This window comes from Zootoca vivipara, chromosome 3 (assembly GCF_963506605.1).
Source record: "Zootoca vivipara chromosome 3, rZooViv1.1, whole genome shotgun sequence".
Lineage (NCBI taxonomy): Eukaryota > Metazoa > Chordata > Lepidosauria > Squamata > Lacertidae > Zootoca > Zootoca vivipara.
Window position 1 is genome coordinate 45482638 of NC_083278.1, and position 19823 is coordinate 45502460.

A 19823-nucleotide genomic window follows, 5' to 3' on the forward strand; every position below is an offset into this window, starting at 1 on the left:
ACATCACACCTAACATTCAACTAACTGAAAAGCATAGTTTCGCATTTATCCACTCCCTTCGTCACTTTTCCCCCCTCCTCAGGTCCTCTTAGTTGTCATCACCTGCCAACTTTCTTTCCACTTCACTACTAAAAATAAACATTTCTCACAACTTTCCCCTTAGTCACACTTCGTTTCCTTTCAAGTTCAGCTAAGATTACAGTCTACCACTTTGACCAAATCAAACAGACCATTATTTACTTCCCCTCCCACTTTGGAATCAACTTTTTTCTTCTAACAGCATATATCTTGTGGCTTTCCCCTCTTTGATACGGACTGATAACAGTTCATTTTAGGCAATTTATAAGCAAGTAACGTTATAAGAATGCTATGCACAGTGCTGGTTGGCCCATCTCAAACGGAATATTATTACTTATTATATTTCTACACCAACTTTCAACTGAGGATCATGGGATGGATTTCAATATAAGAACACAAAAACGCATACCATAGTAACAAACAAAAACAATACCCCCCCTCCGCCGTTTAAAAGGCCACAGATTTTTTTAATTAGCCTGGGAGAAGAGGAAAGTTTTTGCCTGGCACCTAAAAATATGTAACAAAGGCACCAGACAAACCTCCCCGGGGAGATCATTCCACAAAGGGAGAACCACCACAGAAAAGGCACATTCTTGTGTTGCCACCCTCTGGACCTCCTGTGGAGGAGGCACATGAAGAAGGGCCTCAGATTATTATAGCATGGTCTGGGTCAGTTCATCTGGAGAGAGTTATTGCAGTCTTGAGACATTTAAGGCTTTATAGGTCAAAACGAGCACTTTAAATAGGACCCGGAAACTATTTGGCAGCCAGTGCAGCCAAGCCAGGATTGACGTTATATGCCCAAACTGTCTTGCTGCTTTCAGCAACCTGGCAGCCAAACTCTGCACCAAACTGCCTTTAGAGGCAACCCCATGTGTAACTTGTTGCAGTAATCTAACCTAGAGGTTACCAGAGGATAGATGATAGAAGAGAGGCTATCCCTGTCTAGATAGGACATAGCTGGACTAACAGTTGAAGCCAATGGAAGGCACTCCATGCCACCAAGGCCACTTGAGGCTCAAGTGAGAGCAGTGCATCCAGAAGTTGCCTCAAGTTGTGTTTGAAGTGGGTAGGGGGAACCTGTAGTCCTCCAGTTCCTGCTGGCATACAATTCCCATCATCCCTGGCAATGGATACGGGAGTTGGGACCAATCACAACCTGAGGTTCAGCAACCTGTGGTGGGTCACAGGCTCCCCCCCCCACTGTCAGGAATGTATGGTAAGAGAAGCAAATGTTAAAAAGCAATTGAAATGACTACAGGGATCAAGCATCTTCTGTACAAATAACATCAGGACTTTAAGTATACAGGGAGCAGAGAGGACGGAAATATTGTTATTTTATACAGTAAAACAAAAACAAAGCAGTTTTAAGATTTCTTCACAGGAATGCACAATAAACCTATGAAACCTACTACCACAGAATATTAACATGTCACTATCGTCAATGGATTTTTTTTAATTAAATGAGATGGTAAATTCATGAAGGACATATTCACATACAGTGGTACCTCGGTTTATGAACACAATTGGTTCCGGAAGTCTGTTCATAAACTGAAGTGAACTTTCCCATTGAAAGTAATGGAAAGTGGATTAATCCGTTCCAGACGGGTCCACGGAGTACTCAACCTGAAGTGTACTTAACCCGAAGCATGTGTGTAATTGGTTCCGGAAGTCTGTTCATGAACTGAAGCGTTCATAAACTGAAGCGAACTTTCCCATTGAAAATGATGGAAAGTGAATTAATCCGTTCCAGATGGGTCCACAGCGTTTGTAAATCGAAAATTCATAAACCGAGGTGTTCATAAACCGAGGTTCCACTGTAGTAGTATATTCCCGACACTCAGATAACAGGGCACAAAGATGTGGGGCATGCAAACTTTCCTGGCACATTAGATTGGCCACAGATACCAGAGAGAATCTTGAACTAGACAGATCATTTATTTCAGCTAGCATAAGTGTTCTACAGCTGTTGTGCAAGATTATGCGTGTTAATATATGCAATCTAATTTTTTTAGTAATTTCATAATCATGCTAACTGGGAATGAAAAATGTGCTCCCTTTGTTTCTATCGCAGTTCTCAGAAAATTGCCACGTGAAAAGCCAAAGTCATCTTAAGGTTTTCTATTCCAGGTGTGATCAATTCATAAGTGTAGAAGAAAAAGAGAAGGGCAGAAACAGTTTCCAGGAGAAGAATTGCTACCGACATGCTTTGAATTATTTTTTTTTTAAATGGTTACACCAGACAGAGGAGGAAAAGTAGTAGCACTGAGCAACAGCAGATTTTTCAAGATGGGCTGGCAGTCTGTCAAGTCACTACTCCTAAAAGACGGCAGGAACAAGGAATCAAAGCCCAGAAAGAATGAAGCGATCTTGGAAAGCTCTTCAAACATGAACTTCTAAGAGACGGTGGCATGAGGAAAGAGAAGGAAACACAATTCATGAGAACAACCTAAAGAATAGTCTGTTTGAGCAACATACCTTCAGCTGCAAATCACTGCTCAGGAACCCAAGTCTCTATTCTTGCCTGCTTGCAATTGATCAGTTTGCAGCAATGGGAAAATAGGCAAGGGTTAACCCAGGCATAGGCAACCTTGGCTCTCCAGATGTTTTGGAACTACAACCCCCATGATCCCCGACCACTGGCCCTGTTAGCTAGGAATCATGAGAGTTGTAGTTCCAAAACATCTGGAGAGCCAAGGTTGCCTATGCCTGGGTTAACCCTTTCACCACTTCCCCCCTGCAACCCCATCCCCTCCCCTCCGCCAGTCACTTTCCCTCACAATGCAATAAATGTATCTAGCTGGCTACAGGAGCTGGAAGATGTAAAAAGTAATGTTTAGTGGAGGACCAGAAAATACTTCGCTTTTTCTGCTGCACCCCATTTAATTAGCCAGCCCCTTTGCAGCTGTTTCAAAACGACCTGAATTGCCAAACTCAGATCTGACAAATGATCTAGTTTTCTGTGTAAGAAAAGGCAGGAGTCACCATGCTACAAATGCGAAAAGCTGAAAGGTAAGAATGTTGTTATTCTTTTCCATTGTGAGGTATGAATATGTCTACTTATTTTTGAAATCTAACTGTAACAGGAGCTATTTCTAATCCTTATGCCAGAGAATTCTACATCTCAGTTATAAAATTTCTTGTCTGTCCTGAACCAATTTAAGGGCAATTCTAACTACTGGAAGTCAGCATAACTTACATTAGTGTAAGTTATCCATTCCAAACGCTGTTCAGAAGCCTGAGAGGGCTACTGACACCTAACCCAGCAGGTGAATATGGGCCTGAGTTCTGAGACTTGAACCCTAGGTCATATGACTGAGCTGAACAGGGAGTTGGAATAGACTTGAGCATTTCCTTGCCTCACACCTGGAATTTGCAAATTTTTAAAGTTAAACATTAATCTGATTATGGCTTCCCTTTCTCAATGAAACCTTTCCCACTTGTCATGTATTCCCAAATTCATTGCTACTTATGACTCTTGCTTGGTTTGATAAGAATCAATTGCTTTTGAACAACATGTTTACCTAACAAAATAATATGAACAAGCAAAATGGAGAAGAGAATTGAACTTAGCGATGGCTTTGATTTGCCTTGAAAATTATCAAGTTTGTTCTTTCCCTGGACATCTTGCCCATTTGGACTTTTATGGCTAATGGAAAAAAACTCGGACAGTTTAATTGTGCAATGATTAATGGGTATGATGCTGCCAGTTCTTATGAGTTGACTCTTTTCAAAGGTTTAGCAGCAGAATTCTAGATTGCTGTGTAACATCCACTTATTAAAGTAGGTTTCAGGAAGATGATTTATGATAGTTGTAAGATATTTTATCCCAGCTTGTATTTGTCCCTTAAGTCACACTTTGAATATGAAATACAAAGGAGTGAATAGAACAATATCTCATTGATACCTAGTTGCCAGCTAACCTGTGGTGGTACGTTAGGTTTGTGCCTCAAAGGCATTGGGTTTAAATCTAATATCCCTGGAGGTCACAGAATGCAAGGAGCTTGTCTGTTTCGGGAGTTTATTGTTCCTCTACTCAGAGTTGCATTTGATTTTACCATCCATTGATCTGCTGAAATGTTCTGAAAAAATCCAGAGTCAACCTATTCTTCAAAATTTGCCTCTAATAGCTAAGAATTTCTTTGCTGGACCACAACAATATCCACCTATTCCAGAATTCTGCAGCTGAGAAACAATTTAAACCTGGATCTCCTACAGTAAATCACATAATCAAGAGGATTTGATAATATATTAACCAACCCAAAATCCCTCTGGTCCAATATGTATTTCCTTTGAAGAAGGTTCTGTGGGACCTTAATGTCAGCCCTGAAGTGTCCAATGGCTGCTTATTTCCTTCATTCCGCTGTTGATTCTGGCAGCAACATAACATCACATTTGCGATGAAAAGGCTCTGCTGGTGAGCAGTTGCACTTCTGGATCATGACAGGACACAGGAAAAGCCAATTAGCCACCTGCCAGCTAATCTTATGCCTACAGCCAACATTGTCAGGTCCTGTTATTGTAGATGAAAACAGTTCTGCTGTTTGTGTTACAAAAATAGTGATCTACCCTAGTTTCTCCTCTGTGCCACTGCAACAAGCATCAACACCCACTTGTTAGAAAAACCAAGTGGAGTACAGAGTGAAGACGGCAAATTAAAACTGGAATATAAAGAACAAATGCAAAACTATGTTTGGCCATGCAAACCAATTAAAAAATTCACCCACCCACGGTTGTCACTGTGACAAGACATGACCAAAGGCTTCTCTCAGCATCCCAGCCTCTCTCCTTCCTTAGATTTACACCAATAACTGAACCGAGCTCTTGGATTGCAAAAACAAACCAGCAACAAAGAACTGGGGGATTAGTCCAACTCTTTCTTTAAGCTCATAAACTACAGATGAATACAGGTGCAATAACACCTCAGGACACAAGTTCAGGTTCAGATTCTGGCTTGTTTCATCATAGGCACAGCAAGAGTGTGGGACCAGAGCCTTGGGGGTCCCACTCTTCATTCACATCAAATCAGTTTTGTTTTAACATATAGTTTACTGGGAAATGCAACTGGCCCACTGCTTTTATTTTTGCATGTTGCTGTATTCATGTTTCCCCACTAAATAAAATTTACTTTCATTTGGGAAGAAAATAAAGAAGCCTGCGGTACCTTAGTTAACCAAGTTATGGAGGCATGAGCTTTCATTTGCCATTTGTCTACTTCATCCAATGCACAAAGTAGACAGTGAAGGTGTTGAACACCGCTGCCACCCACGTTGGGGCAACATTCAGAATAAACTGCAATGCATCGTAGATTAAGACTGCCTTTGAAGACATGTCAGAAGCTTCAACTGGTCCAACACTCAGCAACTAAGCTCCCAACCGACATGAAATTTAGAACAATGGTCATCAATTCTAAAACAGCTTCATGAGCTCTCCCTGCACTTTATAGGGAATAATCTATAACATTTTACTTTGGATAGGAATACTTCAAGAACTTCCTGTTCCTATATGAACTAGTTGGCTCATATGAAAAGGAAAAACTATTCCCAACTTAGTGAGGTAAAGATTGGGCCTTCTCTGTCAAGACACCCAGATTATACAATACCCTGTTATGAGTTATTGACACAGGTGTGAAAACCCAGGACTTTTAACTAAGGAACACTGTAAATTTATGTGGAGCCTGTTTTTAGCATCGTTTTAGCCTGCCTGCTATTTTACATGCTGTTTTAACTACTATATCCCCCCTTTTATATCTCTTAATTTAACTGTTTAAAAGTAATAAATTGCAGACTCTCATGAGTCAAGAGAGTTATTAAACAAGGTGGAGTGCACAGCTTCCAAACAATGTTTAAAGCTACATTGGAGTGGGAGGAGAGAAAAGCTTAACAACACATTCAACAAAATGCCAGGTCACTGTTGTAGGAGGTAGCTTTGCTGGTATTCCCTACTTTTGCACAGCTTGAAATTAACAACACGAGGATGCGTGGAGGAGAGTGAGGATTAACCCTGTGTCATCCATAACTAAACTACGAAAATATTCAACAGGTGCCCGGTATGTTCATCCAACCATATTCCACTCAGCCTTGTAATCACATTAGAAAACAAATGTGCTGTCCAGAAGAGCACCTGGTTCGCCCTATTGCGCTTTAAGCTCTTGGAAAACATGATTTGACAGCAACAGAAGCACAAACTGGTTGGAAGGTGTGCTCAACAAACGTGTATTTACTGCGAAATAAAATGGTTGAGGAGAAAGACTGTGAGTGAAATTTCTTTCTCTACAGGCACTAACTAATGGCACATCTTCCAGCTGTTCAGGCATGAGTCACGATTAAAGCTCTTAACAATCTTATCACTTTAGAGATCTCCACATGTACTGAATAATGATTTTCAGAGTACATATTTAACTTGCTTGTTCTCTTATGATGGGAGATAAACCACCTCCTTCAAGCTTGGTGCTACAATATCTATTTAACAAAAAGGGGAAGAACTAACATACACTACTTTAAAGGGTAATTATAGCTGACAGAGATAATAAACGTTAACCCATCAAGTAGGAGTGAGGCAACACAGAATGGAAAGAACATTCTTCTGGGGGGGGGAAACACAAATGTCGTGAGCATCTACTTTTTAGGAGTGCACTTGTTTTTTCTTTGTGTAAGCGTTCAGGATCCCAATAACTCTTCATCAGGTTAGATAAAAAAACAGGGCAGTGGGCATAAAGAAAAGGCTGTTCCTCAAGCCATGTTTGTATGCATTTTGTAAGCATCTTAAGGTGGAACATGAGAGAAAATTCAAACAAAGAAAACTTTTTTTTGCCTTAAAAACTTGAAAACCTGCACAATGTTTTGTGACATTTTGGTTGGTCTACCTAATGTTGGTATTACCTAATGTGTATTTTGGATTTTTTTCCCTTATGGGTCGACATGGTTACCTTTTCGTTTGTTTGTTTGTATCCTAATTTCGATCTCACAGCCCCAAAACAAATCACCTACTGTGCCAAAATTAAAGCAAAAATATATTAAAATTGATAATGTGACAAAATTAGTACCATTACATCAATTTGCACAGAAGTAAAATTGGGGGGTGGGGACTTGGTAAATAAAAGGCACATCTCATATTGATGCAAGCTATTTACTTTCAGTCAGAGAACATAGAAATAAAAATATGGAAAAGCTTCATCATGACAGTACCTTCTCTAATTTTGTGTCCTGCCATGTCCCCCATGACACCCATTTTGTGCTATTCCAAATCCCCTTGGAAGCCATTTTGTAACTGGAACCCACTGTACTCTGAAAATTTGAAATGTGCCCACTGCATCAAAAAGGCTGACAACTCCTGTCATAGATGATATCAAGTTGTGACATCCAAATTACAACATGGACTTCTGTTTGCACAAATAGGACTTCCCCTTTCTTCCCCTGACAGCTCACCCCACTTCACCAGAATCTGCTACAGAAGGCTGGGAGACCTTTTGGGAAGAGCATCTGGTATGCCTATGGAAAACTCCACAAGCACATCTTGGAGTTGGCCGAGGGCCCACAGGATCCTAACCCTACTTCATTCCACAGACATATCCCAAAACATGGCCCTATCTACGCCAGCCCTGGAAGTGGTGTAGTTAATTTCTTCCAGTTGACTGCAATGGGGGAAGAAGCACCCCCTCAAAAAGGTAAAAAAATAAAGTTTCCCACCTCTCACCCTGGCTGCTATGCACTGATAGGACTTAGCAAAATGTGATAGCTCAACCAAGAGATTCCCCCTGCTTCCCCCTACAGAAAAACACCCATAAAATTCCTCTGTAAACATCGTTTCTATTTTAAGTGTGTTTTATACTTTGAAACATTCTAACAGGCAAATTCTCCAAGTACCTAAAATATTATCAGACATTACTGCTTGTTCTGGAAAAGAATAGTTTCCCTAATAATTATCATCTATAATTTTTTAGGGCACATTATGTATATGTTCTTAATGTCTAAGACTGAAGCAAGATGACAGTTCGTTATTGTTATGAACAACATACTTTTAATATGCAAAACCTTTAAAATAATTAAGACTGTTTCTACTGTTTGTATAACTTTCATCAAGCGTGCTACACAGAAATCTTAACTCCAGTTAATAACAGTGTTCAAACACTAGTTGTGTCCTAGTAATTATATGGGAACAAAGCAGAAACTTCATGTTTCCTGAAGTAGAAGTTACAAAACAATTGCTTTTAGAAAAACCGAGGAAAACTCCTTACATTTTAATTTCACCAAACATTTTCCTGTTTTTGTTTTCAATGTGAACAAAAATGAGGTGTGGATTTTTGTTCTTAGCTAGAACAAATTAAAAATCAAATGAAATATACTTTGTGAAAGTGTAAATGTATGGCTATAATCTGAAGCACTTTACTATTTTTATGCAGGTAAAACTTGTGCAATAGAGAAATGTTCCGCACTGCATGTGCAGATTGCCCTCCAACTTGTATAAGAAGGAGGCCCCACAAGGTGTGTGTAGCTCCTCAGGCAGTTTGAAACTGACCTAATTTATTGAAACTTCAAATAAAAGAAACGTAGCCTGTAACACAATATAAAAGTATTTCATGTGCAACTTCTAGAAATCCGTTTTTTAAAGTCATTTGAAGGGGCCACATTCAAAGTCCTTCACTAGGTATCTAGGAAAGGGTCGTAGCTCAGAAGTAGGGTACATCCTTTGTATGAAAAACACCCCTGACTAAATTTCTGCCATTTTCAGGTAGGGATAGAAAAGATCCTTGCCTAAAACTTTGGAGAGACACTGCTGGTTAGTGTGGAGCTGGGGTGGAGAACCTGTGGCCCTCCATATGTCGTTTGACTACAGTTCCCGTCATTCCTGACTATTGGCCTTGCTAGCTAGGCCAGACGAGAACTGAAATCCAGCCACATATGGAGGGGCACAGGTTCCCCATCCCCGATGTGGACAATACTGAACTAGTTGGATCAAGAGTATAAGGCAGCTTCTATGTTCCTGTTCTAGGAAACAAGTAAGAAGGTTGTAGAATGAGGAACAAGAGGAGCAAAGATAGACTGGGAGTTTAACAAAAGACATATGAACCCAGATCACCTATTGGACTGACCCTAGCAATTCCATGACATTTGCTGTAACAGCTATATTTGAGTCTCAAGAATTCTGAATATTTATTCCTCATTTACTCATTTCTATGTCCAGTGATTTTGAGCATCTCTGGGGCTGGTCCTGGGTACCTCAATTTATTAACATGGATATCAGGGGCACTCTTTTGTTCAAATTTAGCTTCCGTCAATTCCAGCCAGTCTGGCCAATGATAGGGGATGGAGTTGTAGTTGTAGTACAGCAATATCTGAAGCCACATGTTTTTCACCCCTGCATAAACCCAACCCTTCAGACTATTAGCACAGTTGCAATTCACCACCATTACCACTTTAATCCAGAACTCTCCCTATTTCCCACATTTCAGCTACAGCATGGCTTGAGACGCTCCAGCACCCTAGTTTCTCATTGGTTTACATTATACATATTCTGTGTCCAATTTTGTCTCTGGACCAGCTCAAGGGTTGATGAGCTACAATGCATTCTGAGCTAAAAAGTTTCAAACTAAATGTTTATTTTTACTCATTTGTAACTGCACCTTTCGTTACACTAACACAGGAACAGCAAAGAGAGAGAGGAAGCCATATTCAGCTGTACAATAAACCGTGGAATACTAACTGATGTACAAATAGAGAGCATTGTTTACAATCAATAATGCAAATGGAAGCTTTCTACTTGGTAATTAATACCATGATTAAAATCAATACCCATGAGTCTTATGGCCACATCCCTTCACCACCAATCCCTGATTTTATAAGTATGTTTTAAATTTTAAAAGCCTATTAAACCATATTTTTTCTTTTTTTAAAAAAAGATGAACACATTAGGAAATACTCCACAGGAACCAACACTTTGCATCTATTTTCTACATTAACATTTTTCAAGATGTCTGCTTAGCTCTCATGAATACATTGTGCCTAAACAGCAAGTGAAGGTGTACTGTTGGTTAATATGAACTCGCTACTCACTGTTCTTTCATTGCATGCCTTCTAATAAAGTGCATTTTGCTAAACAAATGTACATGATTCTTGTAGACAGTGATACTGCATCCATTCCAACAAAATGCATGTGCAGCAGCTCAGTCTATATAAGCATTTTTTTGTTTTTGTCTTTGAATGCTGAAACCCTTTTTGGAAGGAATGGAGGTGCCTGAATCTGATTTTACCCCCTCACTTCTCCCAAACTGATCAGCACAGGATTCTGGATATTATAGAATCATAGAATTGGAAGAGGCCACAAGGGCCATCCAGTCCAACCCCCTGCCAAGCAGGAAACACCATCAAAGCATTCTTGACAGATGGCTGTCAAGCCTCCGCTTAAAGACCTCCAAACCTTCTCTTCTCCAGGCTAAACATACCCAGCTCCCTAAGCCGTTTCTCATAAGGCATCGTTTCCAGGCCTTTGACCATTTTGGTTGTCCTCTTCTGGACACGGCATGTCAGTATCCTTCTTGAACTGTGGTGCCCAGAACTGGACACAGTATTCCAGGTGAGGTCTGACCAGAGCGGAATACAGTGGTACTATTACTTCCCTTGATCTAGATGCTATACTCCTATTGCCAGTGGAAATTTCTTAAGCCAAGGTTTGAAGTTGGTTTAAGTTCCTGGATTGTACTGAAACTGGCAATTATAGTTTTCCAGTTAAGACTAAATGGGAAACCTTGGTTATGATGTAGACTTCCTTGTTGAAATTGCAGCTCACCGCCTAAGAAGGTCTGAGTGGGCTGCATGTGTGAGCAAAAGGCTTGTGCATATCTTGCATTAATGAGCAAGCATAGGCCCACCACGTGGCTCAAGGTTTCATGCAGCTGAAGCCATCCTGGGGAGAGTGGCTCTGTAAGCCCCTGCTAAATAAATGCAAGTGGTCCTGTGATAGGGTCTCATCCAGTATTGAATCCATCTGCCTGATAAAGCCCAGCTAGCTGCAGCCAAACAACTGGGAAGTTCGTGCCAGAAGATAATCAGCCTACCATCTATTTTCAAAACTTGCTTTTATAAACATTTCAGATATGTGGCCCCAATACGTCTAGGCAGAAGGAAAAAATAGCTCGACTTCAAAACAGGAAGAAGATAAATTACAATATTACATCAGAATATCTGAGCAAAAGTGAAGGTCATTAATGCTGCAATTTATGCTATCCGGACAGCTCTTAAAAGATGCATAAATAGCATTTTAAAATTTTCACTTCTTAATAATGTACATGGTTATATAAATGACTGCTATATATAAATATATATAGCACCCTCCCCATTACCCGTTGCAAACAATAACTTGTTCTGCATTTTCAAAATCAAGCAGTCCTGCCATACTAAAAAGTGATAGTGTTCAGTTAGCTCAGGAACTTCTCTAGTGCAAGATATGCACCTTTCAAACAGAGCTCCCTTTGTCATCGGAACAGTTTTAAGGGGATGTGGAGGTATGCAGGTGGCAGGGGAATCAAAGCTTGCCTCCTTGCCCTGTTATGCCAATGGATTTCTTTCAACAGCAAACAGAAAGAGCACTGGTTACTCCCAACAGTAAGGATTTCCAGGTTATTAAAATATTGGTAGAAGAAATGTACACTCTCACTCCTGTCCCCTCCCGCTTGTTTTGCTACAGAATGTTGTCATGGCTGCACACACAGCAACAATATTCTTCAAAAGACATCAGTTACTGTCAAGCTTTCATGAAATACCTAAAAAAACCAATAATGATTGACCTCATTCTTCAAGGGAACCTAAGAAACAGTCAAAACATCCTGAAGGGTGACGTCAAAAGTAAAATTTATACATTAATATGTCTGCCTTCAAACAGCCCTGCTTATTAACTAAAACCATAAAAGCAAGAAAACATTACGGAAAGAAAATGAGGGTATTGATTTTGTAATCATTCCTAACTATTATGCAAAGAAAAATAAGTACTTTTTTATTTATTTAGGCCATCGATTAATTACAGCAAGTGAAAGAAAATGGAAATGACATGAAACAAGGAAATAAATCCTATCACGGCCATCCACTTTAGGTAACAGTGGAGCCATTCATCAACAACATGGATACGGTAAGCCTTTCTTTAACCTTAGGAGAGCGGTGAAGAGAACAGGTTTCACCTTGTACCGCAGCCCTGTAAATAGTTTCAAAGCGCTGGCTTACACACTCCCATTCCAGTACTGCATATCAGCCTCTACCTGCCGGCTCCTTGCTTGTACCACAACAGCATTCTATTTTTGAGGAAGAAAGAGCATAGCGGAAGGCATGATAGCATCACAGCAGTCTGGACAGCCCAGGATAAACCAGTGCAAAGCTTTGCATTAGGCTAAAAAAGAATTCCACACAACCAGTCTTGGCCATCCTTCCTGACAGGAAATAGGACTAGTCTTGACAGTACCTCTTTCTTTCATATCAGAAGTACGCTCTGGCAAAATGCCAGAGAAACAGCAGCATGGGCTTTGCACTGCTTTGTCAGGCTGGCAAATACTAGGCCTGTAAAAACAGCCTGTGGGATGCAGGTGGCGCTGTGGGTTAAACCACAGAGCCTAGGGCTTGCTGATCAGAAGGTCTGCGGTTCGAATTCCTGCGACGGGGTGAGCTCCCGTTGCTCAGTCCCAGCTCCTGCCAACCTAGCAGTTCGAAAGCAAGTCAAAGTGCAAGTAGATAAATAGGTACTGCTCCAAGCGGGAAGGTAAACAGCGTCCATGCGCTGCTCTGGTTCGCCAGAAGCGGTTTTGTCATGCTGGCCACATGACCTGGAAGCTGTACGCCGGCTCCCTTGGCCAATAATGCAAGATGAGCGCTGCAACCCCAGAGTCGGTCACAACTGGACCTAATGGTCAGGGGTCCCTTTACCTTTACCTTAAAAGCAGCATAAATTACCTGTGGAAGGAGGGGAAGGCCACCATTCACTTGGTCAGCAAAGGAAAAGGCAAAACTTCTCTTTGTCCCAAGTAAGCAGCAAGATTTCAATACCTTCAAAGTATACACTTCAGGGATGCATGAAGTAAGCATGTTATACGGGAAAGTTTAGCAAATTGAACCATTTTTCTTTTTAGTCTGCTGATCCCCCACTGTTGTGGGGACTGCCTCCAAGGCAGGCTGGACTGAAAGCCACAAGTTTCAAAACATTATAGATCAACTGTTATCCAACCGCAGGCATATTTCTAGGGACCCTTTGCATTTTAAGCAAAATGTGTGAAGGTCATCCTTTTAATTACTATGATGCCAATACTCCAAAATCACATGTAATTTTCAAATAAGAGATGCACTCTGCCGAAGTATGAAATCCTGCAATGGGTACTAAAAATCCCAGCTCAACTTCTAACAAGCAGCTTACATGACTATGCTCCATTGGATAAAAATGTTGGGAGAAGCGTAGAGGAAAAGGTCACAAGTACAATAATGTGCCTCCTTTAGCTCTGAAGGCTTATGGCATAGCATTTCAGTTTTCCATCTGCCATTGGAATCTATTGAAAACCAGTTGACAGATGTCCTTTTACCACCTACTGGGCATCGTGTAACCAAAATTAAGCACTTGTGCTTTTCTAAGTGAAATCAGAGAGCCCAAAGTGCTAAACATTTGCTGGATGATGCCCAAAAGCTAATGCTAGAAAGAGTCCACATCAAACATTCTGCATTATTGTATAATTAGTACAATAAGGAGAGAGGTATGTAGAAAAAAAGGACTGTATGACCTGAATCAGAGAGAAATAGATTTAAATTCCTGTTCAGTGGGTTGTCTTGGTTACATCTCTGCCTCTTAGACTAGCTTGTAGCGCCTCACAAATAGTTGGGGATCAAATGTACCCCCCAATATTATACTTTTATGTGGCTCACTCCTTAACTTCATGTTCCCAATATCCCACCATAAATTACCATGTAGCAATCCAGCCCCAGCACCTCAAATCTCGAGGAAAATCTAGATTTACTCTTACAGCATTTGAAAATCAGTTTTAGTCCTAGTGAAAGAGGAAACTCAAAAACTAGGCACACAAGATGCTAGGTGTCAAAGAAACTGTCCAAAATGTAGCTTGCTAGTTAATTCATGTCTACAAATACTTAACCCAGAACTTCTTATTGCCATGTCATGCAGCAAAGGAGCACAGAGGGGAACTTGTTTCTTTTCCCAACAGATAAATCCCTTAATATCTCGACCAACAGTATCAGGGGTCAACAGTATCCCACAGGTTTACAAAGCCTTTTTACAAACAAAATTAAATCTCCATGCCCCCACCTCCAGTTAGAACCTCCCTGTGAAAAACTATTTTATGTATGTTTTTGTAGTTGTTTATACTTTACATTGTGGGATGTTGCTGACCCCAATTTCTTATCAACTATGGTGTATTGCTGGAAAAAAGAAAATTCTCAATGAAGGCATAATTCTTTAACTTGTCATGCTTCATACCTACCCTTGAAATAATTTAATTCTCTGATTTTTGTAGCATGCATTTGACACACAGACACCTGCATCCAGACTGAATAAAGATTATGTATTGACATAGGGTTAAGGCAGATTACATTATCAAGTTTTCAACTAAAGAAAACTGATCTTGGATTTGATGTTCTACCGCCTTTGCCACCCCACCCAATAAAAGCAAGCAGTTGTCTTTTTTTCTACTTGTGCCATGCTGTAAAGTGTTAGAACATGTGAGAACATTATGGCTTGAATCCAGAGAAGTTCGAAGAAAGCTTGGCCTGCACAATGGGGACTTCTTGGCCTTTCTTCCCCACTGCAACCTTCTGTGCCTGCAAAAAATCCACTGTTGAGTGCTGACAGTGAGAGATGTGGGGTGGAGTGGCAGTGGAATGGGGGTGGGGGGTGCTCAGTGATGTGCAGCTTGTCCAAAACAATCATTGATCCAACCTGATATCAATATTAAACCACACACAAAAATTGAATTTATCTTTTTCTTTCAAACACGCCCGATTCAATATTGATACAATGGAACAAAAGTTTGTATACATGTTCCATAGCACACCACAAAAGTTAAGTTTTCCTCACCTCATCCAAATCGTTAATGTAAACTGGTTTTTCCTCCAAACCAATAGGCATTGGTTCAGTGTGAGGGATCTTTACTTCTTCATACATTTTGTTATTTTCTCTCTCAATACCTTCTGGCAGAAGCATCTGTGAAAATTAAGCAGGAGAAAAGAAAGGGGGGAAACAACTTAAATCAATTAGCTGAATACATAATGTTTTGAAACCTCTCCACAAATGGGTAAAAATCAGTTTGGAGAGAGTCCGGAAATAACACAGCTAGTAGCAAAAAGCATAAAGTAGCAAAAACTAAGCAAAACAAGTTCCTGGAATTCCATGGGAAAAAATCAGTCTCATCTCCACTACAGATTTTTGTGGACTTTAGGGGATTATTTTGGGGTTCTCCAAATAAACAACAACAACAACAACTCAGTTTTACATGAAGGTTTCAAAGTAAGCCTTCTAGAGGAAAGAGAGAGATCAAAAATCTATATAGAACATCAATTAAATCTTTCTGGAAATCAAGGTAAAATTGAATCTGTATGCAGTTATTTATTTCATTGCTTCAATTATATTAACTCTAGAGAAAGCCTTCTGCTTGTGATTTGATTTTATCTTGATTATTTCAAATTTCCAAGTGGTAAAAATGTGTAAGCAGACCAGAAATTGAGTAAGTGGTTTGGAGAAAGTCATACTGATGATCACAAAAATGTGCATCCGCAAGGTATTTTGTTTCTTGCTGTTTATTTCATGAAATGTATAAACCTCTTGATTGTAAAAAAAAAAAAATCAAAGCGGTTGCAATACGTGTTTTAAACACTTGCATTTTGGGTGGTAGTGACCAGTTAAGTTAACCAGATTTATTAATTCTGTTAGGAAAAGAGCTTGAACTACAAAAATTTCATACTACTTAATTCAAGCTACTGGTGGACATGTTCTGTGCCACAAAGTCAAAGGTACAGGATCAGTAACCATATTTCATTAAACTGACCACTACTTTAAATATATTGCCACGAGCTTATTTATTTACAGAAAAGTCTATTTCAAAGCACAAAGTGCTAGATCACCTGCATGTCCTATTTCATAGTATCTTCTCTTAGATGGTGCTGAAAGAGGAATTCAGGAAGGAAAAGGCCACCACTGATTACTAACCATGATGGCTTTGTTCTATCACCACTGGGCTGAACTGTTGTGCTCAGATCCTGCTTACGGGCTTCCCAGAGGCATCTGGTTTGCCACTGTGATAACAGGATGCTGGGCTACATGGGCCACTGATCTGATCCAGCTGGGCTGCTCTTGAACTGTTTTGTGTTCTCTCTCTCCCTCTCTCTTTCAAACCACATTTGGAGGCATGCTGTAGGTTTCACACTCCCTCATATCCTTCTCTCTCCTCCCCCACAGCTTTCCCCCTGCTCCCCATTGTAATTTTATGGCCAACCAATTTTCTCTACCAACCTTTTAAGCAAGGTTTGCAGATGTGTTTTCGAACTCTACCTAAAAGCCATTCACACCTGTATTGATGGTATGGCATGAAATCACATACGAGATCAAAGGAGAGAAAGTGTGGGCATGGGACACTTGCCCGATCTCTTACCCATGGCTAGGAGGTAGAGAACAGCACTTGTTTCGATTTCTAATTAACATGGAGCTCTAAATCCAAAGGCTGGATTTGGAGGACGAATGCATTCTGCTCTGTTTCAGCTGGGAAGACTTGAAATGCTGTAACCTGACAAGTCACCAAAACCAGCTCCACTCGGACTTCCGGTCTGCCGCCATTTGCCGCCAGCGGGGTTTGCTTCGGTTCCCGAGGCACCCATCGCCACCGAGGAGGGGGGGGTTGCGTGGGCGCCGCGCCCCCCCGGAGAACCCCCAGATTGTGCGTTCTGGGGCCATGGGAAACCCAGCGGTGCTCCAAACAGCCTGATGCACGGTCCGGAAAGCTCTTTTTTTAGAGCCCCGAGAGCCGGTTGCGTATGGCGGAGCCTTGGGTCCTTTGCTACCTCGGCGGTGAGAAGCTCCGAGCTGGAGACGGAGGAGCGACAGATACCTCCAAAAACTAGATCTGGACTGTAAGTAAGAAATTTATTGATTGGAAAAAGAATTCGGACCTGGGAGGGGAATCTAAAAGAAACGGAGGTCGTTCCCCCCCCACACCGGGAAGGCTATGCTACAGCGAACACCCCCGCAGCCGCTAAAAGCGAAGAGGTGTGGATCCTTCTAAAAAATTGAACTTGCAATCCCCCCCTTAGGTGGCAGAACCAAGGGGGAGGGAAAAGTATTATTTTGGACAATCTGCAAAATTTATAATTGAAATAATAAGCCCCCTCTGAAACCCAGGGGCAGGAGCCTGAAATCACGACCAGCCGGTAAATATAAGGACTTATAAAGAGAAAGTACTGTTAATTGTTGAATTTAAGATACCACATCGAAATTGATTTGGAAAGAAGATGATTTTTGAATAATTTTGGATTAAACAAAGAAATTAGCCTATGTAATACAGCACCACCTCTGGTGGATTGAGAGACATTTCCCACGGTAATACGAGACGACAAAGAAGGCAGCCAGCCAAAATAACCATGACGCAAATAGAGGAAGTTTGTCTACAGGACATTCTGGATTTTATTCGAGAAATGTCAGAAGAAATACGTTATGGCAAAAGAATTTTCCAGTCCCCAGAGGAAGACCAACAACAGTTACCTCCTACGGAAGTTCTGGAATTGGAAGAAGAAAGAAAATCAACACAACAGATTGAGAATAAGGAGCAACAGACTGAGAAATCAACGCAACCTGTGAGAGAGGAAACGTTGAATAACCACCTGACATCAGAAGAATATGCTCAAGAGAGACCTGAGGACTTGGTCCGCTCTGTGAGAGAGGGGGACCAGACCCCAGAAAAGGACAGCCAAAATGTCGTAGGAGGGAAAATTTTGGTTTGTACCCCCCCAGTGAGAGAGAGGGGGTGCAAGCCAGAAGAGAGACTGGAAACTATAGGGGACAGTGAAAATGAGGACAAGAGTGAGAGACTGGATGAAATGTTAAAACAACAGAATGGGAGGAAGGAAGATCAGGGTGGTCTGGAATGGTTAAGAGAGGGTGTGGGGTAAGAAAGGTGCATAAATAGATTAAATGGATGGATAAAAGGTTTGAATTTGGATAGTATAAGGATGCTGGTCGGGGAATAAGGGAAACTGCTACCAGGGGAGGGGAGGGGGTGGGAAGTGAGATAAATAAGAGAAGGGGTATATTAGAATTCGAAAGTAGGAAGGGGTATTTCTTTTTAGGGGGAAACTAGAGGCTAAGGGAAATTTAAAGAAATAGTTAAAAAATAAGATATTGTGAGAAATATATTATTTTGTATAATATGAAAGCTGTAAAGATAAGATATGAAATGGACCCGGGTAGGGAGGGACGGGGAAGCCTTTTTTCTTTCTCTTTTTTTGTGCTTGTTTTTTTTTATATATATCTTTTTTCTTTTCTTTTTTCTTTTTGGATTTTTGTGCCTGTTAAAAAACCTCAATAAAAATATATTAAAACAAAAAACAAAACCAGCTCCACTCAGGAACAACTTTAATTCACAACCATAATGTGACAGCTTGTAGCAATGTCTTTAACTGCTGGGTGGTCCATTATATATATAATCCCACCAATAGTCCTTAAAAAGATTGTTACACTTTCAATATTCGAAGAAAAACAGTTGAGTATGGCAGAGGCTGCCAAGACCTCAAAACCACTTTAGTGGAACTAATGGCAATGAATTCAGCAGGATCTCTCTGGAATAAGTGACTTCTGGCTGTCACCAAGATTACCAAACATGCAAGTGCTCATTGAGTAGGGGGAAATATTATTAAATCAACGTGAAGACAAATTATTGCCTCCTTTGAGCAGAAAATGTGTTTCTTTTTAATATACAAATGGTTTCAAACAAGTTTTGCACTCCTTCAAATGCAGAATTTAGAAACAAACACCAAAAGCATACCTTCGATCCTCCAATAAATGCTGAGGTTCTCCTAGCTTCAGCTTGAGAGTCGTAAACGTGAGGGTAATGAATTTTTTCAAATTCTGTGTCTCGCTGTCTGCCTAGCACTGGCACTGTGCGGGCATTCAAAAGCGCTTGTTCTCTGTAATCACAAAATAAACCACATTATAATCAAAAGGTTATATTATGCAAACTCAGCAAAACATTTACGTGTATCACAGTTGTTAGAAACACCTTTTACTTGAGCAAACCTGTATTATAAAATGAATGAACCTCCTATTGAAATACACAGGAACTAAGAAATTTCTCTCAGTTGCTTTTTAATTCAGTAAACCTATCAATATAGAATAACTTTTCACAGCCTGTTTGGGAGTTGCTTTTTTAATTATCTACTTGTTTTCCATCTTTTCTTTTTCTTTTTAAGTAGGTATAAAGCCTGAAGTTTCAATTAAATTTGGCTTTCTACAAAGGAGACTAACACCCAAATCTGACTGCTTAGGCGAATTCACATGGAACCTTCCTCCCACCATGCAAATTCAGCTTCAAAATAAATATTCAAAAGAGAACAAATGTGACCTGAAACAAAATGTTACAGTATGTAGGACTAGCATCCATTCATGCCCTTCTGCAGGATACACCATTCCATTTCCCCGCTGGTTTTTTGTCCCTCCCACATCAGCCAGCATTCCATGCTGATTGGTAATTCACTCCTGGTATACCAGACGAAGGCACAATAGTT

The 19823-nt window shown here is 40.5% G+C and overlaps 1 protein-coding gene across 2 annotated transcripts in view; it reads right to left on the reverse strand.

Annotated features, from left to right (window-relative positions):
* The window catches only part of ASCC3 (activating signal cointegrator 1 complex subunit 3), a 203584-nt gene that overhangs the window by 161269 nt on the left and 22492 nt on the right, over nt 1–19823 (reverse strand). For both annotated transcript variants that reach the window (XM_035109325.2, XM_035109326.2), the window contains exons 7-8: nt 19085–19226; nt 15133–15258 (exon numbers count right to left, since the gene is read on the reverse strand). In XM_035109325.2, coding sequence (XP_034965216.2) covers nt 15133–15258; nt 19085–19226 — 268 coding nt within the window. The remainder of the gene's footprint in view (nt 1–15132; nt 15259–19084; nt 19227–19823) is intronic.